Source organism: Rhincodon typus, chromosome 2, assembly GCF_021869965.1.
Source record: "Rhincodon typus isolate 14 chromosome 2, sRhiTyp1.1, whole genome shotgun sequence".
NCBI lineage: Eukaryota > Metazoa > Chordata > Chondrichthyes > Orectolobiformes > Rhincodontidae > Rhincodon > Rhincodon typus.
Genome location: NC_063333.1, coordinates 49,273,638 through 49,286,588, shown reverse-complemented (window position 1 = coordinate 49,286,588; position 12,951 = coordinate 49,273,638). Strand labels below are relative to the sequence as shown.

The following is a 12,951-nucleotide window of genomic DNA, read 5'->3' as shown; positions in this document are numbered from 1 at the left end:
ATATTTAAATTGCAAACCTAACTCCTGGGAGCAGGTAAGTCAGTAGTCCCCAGATAGTCTTTCATAAAGCTGAAGGAGATTGGAATGCAGGTTGGGACTGGGATTTATTTTTGGGACTAATGCTCTCCCTTTGCTCCAGTTTATCTTATCTGTGCTGCTTTCAGACTAGAATATTTTCTACTTGCAAAGTACCTGTGACATGCAAACCGGTTTGCAGCTTCTTGGCATTTTGCAAGAAGAAAAATCTTTTTCACACTGTGATTGAAGATTGTCAAACTTGTCATAATAAAATAATTAGAAGATCAATAAGAAGGTAAGCCAGAAGTCAACTGGATTAACTGCATTACAAGGAGAACATAACTGATAGATTCTAAGAACCACATTTTTCCTTCATAAATTATTGCGCAGTAAAAGTTGAAGTTGGTATCAAGGACTTGCAGTTGTAGGAGATTTTGTTTATGTTGGTTTCCAGGGGAGCTGTGTATCATGGGAAGCATGAACTCCACCAAGCAGCTGTTAGGCCAAACGGCCTGTTTCTAAGCTGTAAACTTTTATGTAACAAAGTGTCTGCTCAAATATAGCTTTTAAAACTTCCATTTTCCTTCAAAAGGAACTTGTATGAGCATGCACAGTTGCAGTTTCTAATGAAATTTTAGTTTTGACAATTATGGGCACAGTGGCTCACTGGTTAGCTGCCTCACAGCACCAGGTACTCGGGTTCGATTCAACCCTCAGACAACTGTCTTTGTGAAGTTTGCACGTTCACCCTGTGTTGGTGTGGGTTTCTGCTGGGTGCTCCGGTTTCCTCCCACAGTCCAAAGATGTGTAAAGTTAGGTGGATTGGCCATGCTAAATTGCGCACAGTGTTCAGGGATGTGTAGGGTAGGTGTAGTAGCCTGGGGAAATGTAGGGTTACAGGGAAAGAGTAGGGGGATGGGTCTGGGTGGGATGCTCTTCGGAGGGTTGGTGTGGTCTTGTTGGGCAGAATGGCCTGTTTCCACACAGTAGGGTTTCTATGGATTAGGTGCAGCCCCTTTTGAGGTAAGGTGGTTGATCCCAGGCATAAAATCATTAACTGTCTAAGGAGCAATTCTGTCTGACCGTTTGTGGAATTAAAACTCAAGAGCACCAAAGAAATGATGTTTGTACATTAAGTAATACTTATGGAGAAATATTCCTTTACAGAAAACTAGCAGGGCTTTTGTGAATGAGTCAATGCCCAATTGTATTCTGCAACATTATCTGTTTTCAATTGCATGTACACAAGTGACCTTTTATTATTCTGCAATAAGAGGGGACAGGGTCCACGCTCCACGTTGCCCATATTGTAGCAACCAAAAGCTATTAGGAAACATGATTAGTCACACTAATAAGTTAATAAGTTGCAAAAAAGTTGCTAGGTGACAGATCAGGTCCAACTGACAGCACAAAGTTTAGCTCCGTTATCAGTCCCTGCAAAGTGCATTTGTTATGAAATTAACAATTAAAAAAAACACAGCAACTACTGATTTTTGCAGCAGTTTTACATTTGCCTCTTAATTCTGTTGAGAGGCATATTAGCGACAGGAGTTAGAAAATGTTTTGATAATAAACATATTAAAATTTTTTAAATTCATTTTATTTGATAAAATCCTACTGCAGTTCCTACAACAACTTCTACTTTTTAAATATCTACAAATTGTCAAGGAGAAGTTATTTTTGGTTGAAACCCAGAAATATGTTGCGTTTGAAGTTATTTGAAAATGAATTAAATAATCAAACTAAAACAGAAAATGCTGGAGAAGCTCAGCAGGTCTTGCAGCATATGTGGAGAGAAAGTAGAGTTAATGTTTCATAGAATCATTGAATCTCTACAGTGTGGAAACAGGCATTTCGACCCAACAAGTCCACACCGCTCCTCTGAAGATCATCCCACCCAGACCCATTTCCCTATCCCAGCATTCTCCCCATGTCTAACCCACCTAATCTAAACATCCCGGGGCACTACGGGCAATTTAGCATAGCCAATCCAACTAGCCTGCACATCTTTGGACTGTGGGAGGAAACCGGAGCACCCAGAGGAAACCTACGCAGACACGGGGAGAATGTGCAAACTCCACACAGACAGTCGCCCAAGGATGGAATTGAACACAGGCCCCTGGCGCTGTCAGGCAGCAGTGCTAACCCCTGAGCCCCCGTGCCGCCGTTTCAAGTACAATGACCCTTCTTCAGATCTTCAGCATCTGAGGTTCTTTGTTTTATCAAAATAATTAAACTAATGGTCAACTAATGCTAATTTTCTAGTTTGGCTTGCAGGCAACAGGTACAGCTTTCAATTACAGAATCTTAACATGTCCTAACGATAGGCCCAATTGAGATGTTAGCCTATTTTTAAGATGCCAATGGACTGGTGTTATAGTTGGAGTCAGAGTGTGGAGAAAGACCCTTCAGCCCAACTCATCCATGCCAACCAGGTTTCTTAAACTGAACTAGTCCCATTTGCCTGCATTTGGCTCATATCCCTCTAAACCTTTTCTATGCAAGTACCCGTCCAAACGTCTTTTAAATATTGTAATTGTCCTCGTGTCCAACACTTCCTCTGGCAGCTCGTTCCATATACACACCACCCTGTGTGAAAAAGTTACCCCCAGGTCCCCTTTAAATCTTTCTCCTTTCACCTTAAACCTTTGCTCTTTTGTGAATTTCCTCCATTTTATCGAGTTAAAACAAAAACTAATACATGTACCAGTCATCCTTTCCAGAACATATCACACGTTGCATTTTTTCTAAAAATCTATAACTTGGACTACGCAGCTATAAGCAAAAGCTAGGTTTGAAAAGATAATGATCTGGATTTTGTGGTACTGATGACGAGTTTGCACTAAACTATAGAATCTGCACATGTACAAAATAACATGGGAATGCAGAGGTTGCCAGTGAGTCTACTTGAAATGAAAGAACTGCAGATCCTGTAAATCACAGACAAAAATAGAAATTGCTGGAAAAGCTCAGCAGGTCTGGCAGCATCTGTGGAGAGAAATCAGAGTTAACATTTCAGGTGGAGTGACCCTTCCTCAGAACTCGGAGCCCTAAACGTCAACTCTGATTTCTCTCCACAGATGCTGCCATACCTGATGAGCTTTTCCAGCAATTTCTATTTTTGTTAGTGAGTCTACATTCCTTAAGTTCGCACAGACTCAATTTAATTGCCCAAACATTGCGTTCTTTGTTAGAGTGCAAGACTTTAAGATGTTTAAATTAAAATATAATTTTTAAAATACAAAGTAAAAAGGAGCATAATGACCTGCTACTAAATCTGTACCGTAAGTCTGTTTGACCTGGCTACCGTGGAAACAGTGGGAGGATACAAGCCAAGCGCAGGATTTAACATCTAAACAGAAAAGGTAAAGTGGTAGTCATGGGGAGATTTGCAGACTCTCAGGCAGTCAGATAGAAACAGGAGAGAGAGAGACAGGGAGAGAGAGAGGCAGATGCTGCTGTCGGTGTTGCCATAGGGGTGCTCTCTCACTAGAGAGAGACGACTGGTGGTAATGGTTTAACCAGAGGTCCACCACACCTCAGACAAGGGGAAAGGTTGACAAGGAGAGTCCTTCATGGTAATCTCAGTTGATGCAGGAATTTAACCCAGGTCATTAGCATCACTCTGCATCACAAACTGGTCATTTAGCTATCTGAAGCCGTGAAGCTATGGTTGTGTTAGGAACAATGTATAACTTTGAGTTGAATTTATGTTTTGTATGTTAAGGGAAAAGTGTGTGTTGGGTGTCAGGGGGTGACACATTGTTTTAATCCCATGCTTACAGCTGTCCTTTTGAGCTTGATGACAAGAAATCTGGAGACCCAACTGTTTGCATACATTTTTAATAAAATTTTACAACTCTTGAAGTGAAGGGTTGAGGGGTACTCGTTTATTGTAACAAAAGAATAAAGAAAACTATGCTTTTCCCAGCAACATAGGTCTAGGACCCATGCAGAAACTGTAATATCGAGAAAGGAGTTTGTCTGTGTGCATGCACACCAGAAATTGGAAGCAGGCATGTTAACTTTCAAATAGGAACTCCTCCAAAACTGGTGGAAACTGAGTTATTGAACTCATGAGTTTGTTCTGAAAGTTAATCACAAGAGAGTTCAATTTGCCATTTGTTTTAGGTATCTCAGGGAGAGATGCTTTTTCAACTTTTTCAAAAAGTTGAAAAAGCATCTAATGAATATAAAGACAATTGCTCAAAAGAAACCAGTCGCACGAGCCAGCCTGAGCAAGAAGCTTTCATGTAGAGATAGAAGTAAATCTTTTCTGAAGTTTTGCTGTCTGCAGGAAATAACTGGGATAAAAGAACTATTACAGGTTTGAAACTTCCCAAACTTTTTTTTGTCTAAGTTCAGGTTTTTTGACTTTTTTTTGTTAAAAGTACCCCAGCAGGCTCTAATGACGTGTTCAGTAACTGACCTCCACAGTCAAAACAAAAGAAAAATAACAAAATTAGAATGTACCAAGCCAGGTTTTGCTTAAGGTTTGATTTGACCAGTATTAATATCAGCTGCAATTGTAACAGTTGTGGGATCAGAATGCTAATACAAGTAAGAAGCCTCCTTGAAGAGACGAACATGGTGGAAATTTAAAGAATGGGAAATCTCCAATGAGTGCTTTGCTACTAGAATTAAGTGAAGAGAAGTACTTTTCAAGACTTTCAACATTGTTGGAGGAAAGAATAATTAGAAACACCGGACAGTACTTAAAATAAAAAGGCAACATTCTGCAGTATAATGTATGAACTTTGTGAGTTGTTATTGGCTGTGTTTGGAAATGAACAAGTGATATCTTTTTTGTAATTTAATATATTAGCAGCCGTCATTTACTTGATGTTGATTTTAGTTTCTTTGTTCAAGTAAAAGCCTTAAAAACGTGGAGATCTTGAGCAATTTTTAAAAATGTGACACTGGGAATTCAAATCTTTCTTATTGTCTCTAGAGGATTGTAACACCTTGAGCAGTTAGTGTCAATGTAAAAATTCTTCAAAATGTTAGAGTTAGTTAATGAGGTGTAACTGAGTTTTTACACTGCGCAAGAACCACTTAATTTCTGCTAAACACACAATGTACAAATGTAAAATTGCTGTTTTAGGGGTCATGACATATTTTGCCATAATGGTAAAGAAATTCACATATTTCAAAAAATCTTTCCTTAAGTTTATGTTTGCTTTAGCTTCAACCTTAATCCAATTATATCATTTGTTTTGTTATATGATAGTTTAAAAGTAAAGAATAAATAGTTTTTATCTTCTTGTTTTTGTGCCTGTGAATACTAAAAGGTAAAGATAAAATCATCATAGTTTTACTAGACAATAGGGGTCCTTCCTTATTAGAAAGAGACTTGTGGTGATGGTATAAAATGAGGGTCACCGTACCTCAGGCAAGGGAAAAGGCCGAGAAGGTCTTCATGGTAACCTCAGCTGCTGCAGGAATTGACCCCACGTTGTTAGCACCACTCTGCATTACAAACTAGCTATCCAGCTAACTGAGCTATTATTAGTCCCTTACTTGCATGCTGATATCACTCCTGCTGTGCATCAAGGCAACCCCTAGATTTGGCACCAGATTTAAACTGACATTGGAAAAGGAAGGAAAGCCATGCCATAGACATTGCTGCATCTACTTACGCATCTTTTTCCACCATTTATCTCAAAATGCAAGCCAACATAACTAAATAGCTATTTTTTAGCATTGCATTCCATCCTATCCAAGGGTCTCTTTATTGTACAGTTAAATTACATGTTGTACCCCTTAAAATAACCAAACAGCTGGTAACAGTTTGGTAATTCTAACCGGTTACCAAGTGACTCCCTTTAGTAAGGCATCACTGTGAAGCAAACAATGGGATATGTCCTTTTGACTCACAACTGCCTCTTTTGCTCGACCTGACATAGAGGATGAACAATAGCTTTACACTGAAGTTTTGGGAAGGAATAAGACACAAGTTAGACCTCAGCTGGACTGTCATGTACAGTCTGGATATAAATTCAGTGGAGAGTGTAGAAAAGATTTGAGTGGTTGCAGGATTTCCATTGTAAAAACTGATTGAAGGTGGGGCCTTTTGCTTGGAGAGAAAACATACCAAAAGGAAGTTTGACAGAAACTTTCAAAATCATGAGAGGTCCAGACAGTCAACTGTTCTCACTTATAAAAAGATCAGGAATGGAGTGTGTGAGTGTCCGTGTGCAGTTTTAAAGTCAGGGTTTGGAATTCAAAGCTTGGAAGTCAAGTGGAAACAGGTCAAATCAAGGATTCAAGACAGTATGAGATGAACAGAAACAATGTGCAGGGTTGTGGGAGAAAGGTAGAAGAATGGGACTAAGGCATGATACTCAGAGAAAACCAAGATGTGGAGGTGCTAGTGTTGGACTGGGGTGGGTAAAGTCAGAAGTTACACGACACCAGGTTATAGTCCAACAGGTTCATTTGAAATCACAAGCTTTCAAAGCGCTGCTCCTTCATTTCAGCAGATGAAGGGGCAGGGCTACGAAATCTTCTGATTTCGAATAAACCTGTTGGACTATAAGCTGGTGTCATGTGACTTCTGACATGGAGAAAACTAGCACAGACAGTAGGCAAAATGGCCTCCTCTTGCATTACAACAATTCTATGAATATAACCACGGATTTCTAGAATCAGACTGGATAATATCCAAATTCTTGTGTAGGGAACCTAAAAAAATAAACCACACCAGACTGACTTGCCTCAATAATGTTTTCTTTTTGAAGGAAAAGCAATATAAAATTAAGACAGTCAACAAAAACTTTATTCACATGTGTGCGCGCACACACACACACACAAAGTCTGCATATTATCTATGGCTAATTTGATAGCTGGCTGAAAATAGCTGGCAGTATTTCAAGTTTAATAATTGTCCAAATTGGTAATATATCACAAAATACAAGTTCATTGTAACACAACTAAAATAAATCAACTTTATTAAATTCTCAGTTCTCAAATGCATCACCAATTGTTTAGATAAACTGTTAAAAGGAATCAGAGCTGTTATTTCAGTAATATACCTAATATGCAAAGTGAACTGAGTTTGTACCCTTGACAAACACTATAACTAGTTAGCATTATATTCATAATTTGTACTTTGTTCACCATACTAAGCACACAGAATGGTACAAATATTACCATTTGGTTCTCTCCTGATCCCAATTGACTTTTATGTAGAACAGAACAGAATTCAGTGGACTGGTTGATCTGACAAGTTATTTATGGTTTGTTTGTATGAAAATTTCATGTGGCAAATAATATTGTTGCAATGGCCTAGTGGTATTATCACTGGATTGCTAATCCAGAGACTGAGGTAATATTTATGGGCAGTATGGTAGCTCAGTGGCTAGCACTGCTGCCTCACAGCACCAGGAACCCAAGTTCGATTCCACCCTCGGGCAACTGTGTGTGGAGCTTACACATTCTCCTTGTGTCTGTGTGGGTTTCTGTCGGGTGCTCCGGTTTCCTCCCACAGTCCAAAGATGTGCAGGGTAGGTGGACTGGCCATACTAAATTGCCCACAGATGTGTAGGTTAAGGGAATGTGTAGATTAAGTGGGTTGTAGGGGGAATAGGCCTGGGCGGGATGTGTTGAGGGTCGGTGTGGTCTTGTTAGGCCGAAGGACCTGTTTCCACACTGTAGGGATTCTATGAAAGTTAGAGATCATAGAAATTATAGAACCCCTACAGTGTGGAAACAGGCCCTTCGGCCCAACAAGTCCACACCAATCCTTGGAGTATCCTACCCAGACCCATCTGCCTATAACCCACCTAAGCTACACATCCCTGAACACTACAGGCAATTTAGCATGACCAATCCACCTAACATACACATCTTTGGACTGTGGGAGGAAACCAGGGCACTCAGAGGAAACCTATGCAGACACGGGGAGAATGTGCAAACTCCACATACAGTTGGCCAAGGGTGGAATTGAACCCAGGTCCCTGGCGCTGCGATGCAGCAGTGCTAACCACTGAGCCACCGTGCCGCCCCATGGCAGAATGTTCATTACATAGAAATTACAAAATTAAGGTGATTCAACCAAACCAGTTTCAGTTGGTGTTTATCTTATTTGGCATTGCAGCCAACAACTGTGATTTAAATGTTTCATTGCTCAATACTTATTTCATTCCGATGAGTAAACACAAACGCAATACAAGGGTGGGAGAAGAAAGTTACCAGATTACATTTGAACTGGTGGAAAAAAAGCTGCTTTTAAATTACCACCAACTTTTCTGACAACTCAGCATTTTTGACTGGCTCCCAATCTTCACATTGTACTGTGAAATCTGTCTGGCTCTCTTATTCCAGTGATAGAACCATAAATCTATAGGGTATTGTACAAGTCTGCTGAGCTGTAAAATACACGTTCACTAGGATAGCTTGTATGGAAACACATGAGGAATAACAAACAGTCAAAATCCTGGAATTCTTTTCCAAACAGCACTACATGGACCTCTGTTTCAAGAAGGCAGCTCACCATCACTTGAGGGCAATTAGAGATGGGCATAAATGCTGACCTAGCTAGCAACTCCCAGCTCTCAAAATAATTTTATTAAAATCCATATTTGGTGATCAACGATCTGTTAGTTTAGTATCTTGTATCAAACTGTCAAGTGCATTCAAATGTATTTGGTAATTAAAAAACAATTCCAGGCATTCACGTTGATGGGTCTCGGACAAACTAGCTGCTTGTACTTGTGGTTAGGTTACTAACATATTAGTGTTAGGTCACTGTTATATTCACACCATTTTAATACACATTCCTAAAGGATAGTGCCATGAGCATATTCCAATAGTAACGCAGTAAATCCAGTTCTTCTGCCCTCAAACTGGATACATCAGGCTGCATGAAAATTATGAAACAAGTTGTTTTTTTTTTAAATTGCTGGATTAGGAAGAATTTTGAGAATTTAACATTGTCTTGTCAGAACGTTTAGCAAATATAAACAGGATGAAATGTAGGTTCACACTCCCAAGGTGATCCTAATCACTGTAAAGACCATCCAACCCCTACTGAAAAGGGGAAAATCAAACTTAGACTCTGTAATACCACTATTTAAAAATCACAGAATGTTAAACACTGGAAGATGCATCAGTAATAATAGAACATATAAATGTATACAGGCTTACAGAAAATAAAGCCACCCTCACACTATAAATTAAATATTATATACTGATTCAGAAGATCTTCTCAGATAACCCTGACGAGGTGGATGAGGGTTTCATTTAAATATCAACCACTGCTAATATTATGCTGAGTGACCCTGCGCTTGAAATGTCAAAATATCAGTTCAAAGTTGGCAAGTGCATTAAAATATCTCCTCCCTATGTATGGCATGCAATAACGAAACTCGCAAATATAGAACTTCATGCAGCTAAGTGGCAACACTAGGGCTTCATTAACGTGTGTTTAAAACAGTAGTATACACAGGGGGTGGAAAAAGTAAAAAAAAGAACATTCCCAAACAAGCTGAATTCATACGATGCAACAATTGTAATCTTCACCCTGGGTTCACTGCTGGTATTACCGCCTGCTGACAGTCCCCACCGCCAGTCACAGGCAAACATCACCTCCCAACAATAACCCTCTTATTAAACTCACCAATTTCCAGAGCCAATAATGCATACTTTCAAAGGTGCGGCCATTTGCGAGCAGCACGGGATTTCCTATCGACTTTGTCTGACAGCAGCCACGGGGAAGCTCGGCAAAACGTCAACCTGAGGGACACCGGCAGCCGGCTCTGAGCATGTGTGCATCTCTCCGCGTCACGTGTACGTGCTCCTCCTCTCTGCAGAGGAAAGGTTGGAGCTGGGCGTGGGCTTGGTTTTGGAGCCGGGAATAGGGTTGAGGCTGGGCTGGGATGGGAATTGGGTTAGAGGTAAGCATTAGGATGGTGACTGGAAGGGACTAGGACTTTGTATGAGGAACAGTGGTATTAGACAGATGTCAAAATACAAGACATTGTACCTGCCTCATTGGTGAAGCTGCAAACACCAGCTGAACAATACTCATTATTGAATGAGCCTGTTGGTTACGTCAGCTTTTTACTTGACAATTTATCCCATATCCCCTAGTTATCTAATTCCATTATCCACCATCATCTCAGTGCATCTGCTGCTCAATGCCTCGTCCATGCCTTTATTAACCTCCAGAGTCAGCCCTACTAATGCTCTTCTGACCGTCACCCGTCTGGATCACTAGCATTATAAGCTGTCTGTCAACTCGAGGATGATGTTTACTCAGAGTCATAATTTCTAGCCATAGATCTTCCCATGTTTGAACAGGCCAATCCTCCACCTGCACGTTTTTGAGCATGTGGAACAGGGAGTCCCACAAGGTAGTGGGATCCAGCTTCAAGGATTTGCTTCCATTTCTCTACCCGCTGCTGCTGCTTTCCCTCATCATATTTGGACTTATTGTGTAATGCAGCAAGTCATTAATGTCAAAGCTGCCATGCTTCAAGGAGAGGTCCAGAATGTCTGTGTAGCATTTTCTTTATCCTCTCCTGGAACACCGGCCATTTGAGAATTGAGATGTAGCAGTGGAGACGATTTCAGCCATCTGCACGCATTTTCCAGTCAATCATAGTTGATTATGAGAAACTTTGCCTGACTGCTCGTAGACCTAGCTTCAAGAACTAAGACACAAGCATTTGCTCAGTCCTCCCATTGAACTTGGAGATTGCAGCAGAGGTGGTGCTGGTGGAATTTTGCTAGGGCTCTTATGTGTTACTGATACAGAGCCCAGGTCTCACTTCAGGAAAGTAAAGTCACTATAGTCCCAGAAGACCATAGGGCTGCTCTCTTATCATAAAGAGACAACTAGTGGTGGTTTAAAGTGAGGGTCACCTCAAATCAGGTGAGATGACCGTGTTATGGACCAGACCAAACCCCCTTAAAATATACTAAGATAGCCTAGACCCTAATATTTTCTTATTTTAAAAGGCAAGTCCTAGGAGTTGCATTCCGGATGCAATTCAATTGGTCAAACTACCAGTCTTGAAGCAAAACACACTTTATGCATACATTATAGTTAAAATACAACGACAACAGAAATTGGAATAACTATTGGAAAACTTAACAGAATAATAGATCATTAACTACTAAACAGTAACTGTTCCAATATACTATAGTAACATCCCATAAATATACCCTTTGCAAAATCCAAGTTCAGAAATATAGATTTCTCACATGCAATTCTCCAGTCCAGGGAGAAAACTCTGAGAGACAGAGCACTAGTAGAAATGTACTGCAGCTTCAAGGCCCAGCAGCTGCTACTACTGAAACACAAACTTAAAATCCTGGTTCTGTGGGAGCTTGCCCCACCCATTCAGGCTGCTTCTATTGCTTCAACTTTAAAAAAGAAAACCAAGGCCTCACAAGCTGTTTATTTTATGGGATTTCAATAGGCAGCCCCTCACCTCTTCCTTAAAACCTCTCTTCAAAAAAAAAGGAGGACAAAGTACACCTCTTAAACCCATAGTATCATCATGAGAGGTTGAGAAGGAGGTCTCATGGTAACCTCAGCTGATGTTCTCTGAACCCACTCTGTTTGCGTCACTGCATTATAAACCAGCTGTCTATCCAACAGAATTAACCGATACACCACTCAGACACAACATTGGAGTTACATAAAAGCATTCAGGCATTTGCCAATGTTAATGTGTAACAGCAGCAGTGGATTGTGAATGCAGGGTTCTAATTGAAGAGCGCCATTAACTTGAGATGATATTGCGAGGGGCGACATTAGCGAGGATTTTGTGTTTTTAGGGAGACAGGGGATGAGTCATTCACTTCAGGATTTCCAGCCTCTGACCTGCTTTTGTAAACACTATATGTTCATGGCTGGTCCACTTTAATTTCTGCTCAATGGTAGCCCTAAGATGTTGACTGTGGAGGATTCAGTGCTGATAACTCCATTGAATATTAAGGGCCAATGGTTAAATTCTCATGTGTGGGAGATGGTCATTGCCTTGTGTGCCACAAATGTTACTTGCCAGTTATCAACCCAAACCTGAATGTTGTCCAGATCTTGCCGCATAAATACAGTGCCTGATAGAAGCTCTTCTTAAAATTTTCTCTCAATTGTATAGTTTTAAATAAACAGTCTTTATATGGCACAGAAACAGAAGTTGCTGGAAAAGCTCAACAGGTCTGGCAGCATCTGTGAAGAAAAATCAGTTAATGTTTCGGGTCCGGTTACCCTTCCTCAGAACTAAAACATTAACTCTGATTTTTCTTCACAGATGCTGCCAGACTTGCTGAGCTTTTCCAGCAACTTTTATTTTTGTTCCTGATTTACAGCATCCACAGTTCTTTCAGTTTTTATTTAGTCTTTGTATGGCAACACTGAATGGTGATCATTTTGATGGTGAGACACAATCTAACAAGCTAGTGTGTTGCCATCGCAATGTACCTTACATGTGAAAACACGTTACCAGTCTAATAAGTTGTATAGTGCATTTTTGTGACTGATTTCTTATTGTCTTAAAAAATGCAACTACGGCTTTGTATGAAAAACAGACTAGAATATCGTCAGAGATAGTAGGAATTGCAGATGCTGGAGAATCTGAGATAACAAGGTGTAGAGCTGGATGAACACCGCAGGCCAAGCAGCATCAGAGGAGCAGGAAAGCCGACGTTTTGGGCCTAGACCCTTCATCAGAAAAGGGGGAGGGGAAGGGGGTTCTGAAATAAATAGGGAGAGAGTGGGGGGCGGATAGAAGATGGATAGAGGAGAGGATAGGTGGAGAGGAAACAAACAGGTCGAAGAGGCGGGGATGGAGCCAGTAAAGGTGAGTGTAGGTGGGGAGTTAGGGAGGGGATAGGTCAGTCCAGGGAGGACAGACAGGTCAAGGGGGTGGGATGAGGTTAGTCAGTAGGAGATGGAGGTGCGGCTTGAGGTGGGAGGAGGGG

The 12,951-nt window shown here is 40.6% G+C and overlaps 1 protein-coding gene across 2 annotated transcripts in view; it reads right to left on the bottom strand.

The window, feature by feature from the left end:
• Nucleotides 1–11,295, bottom strand: part of LOC109917967 (glycerol-3-phosphate dehydrogenase 1-like protein) — a 47,046-nt gene extending 35,751 nt beyond the window's left edge. The window contains exon 1 of one of the 2 annotated variants that reach the window (XM_048612353.1): nt 11,227–11,295. In XM_048612353.1, the coding sequence (XP_048468310.1) occupies nt 11,227–11,228 (2 nt within the window). In that variant the 5' untranslated portion in view covers nt 11,229–11,295. Of the gene's footprint in view, nt 1–9,637; nt 9,816–11,226 lie in introns of those variants that run through there. The other variant, XM_020517865.2, reaches the window with a different exon arrangement.
• Between the last annotated feature and the right edge of the window lie 1,656 nt (nt 11,296–12,951).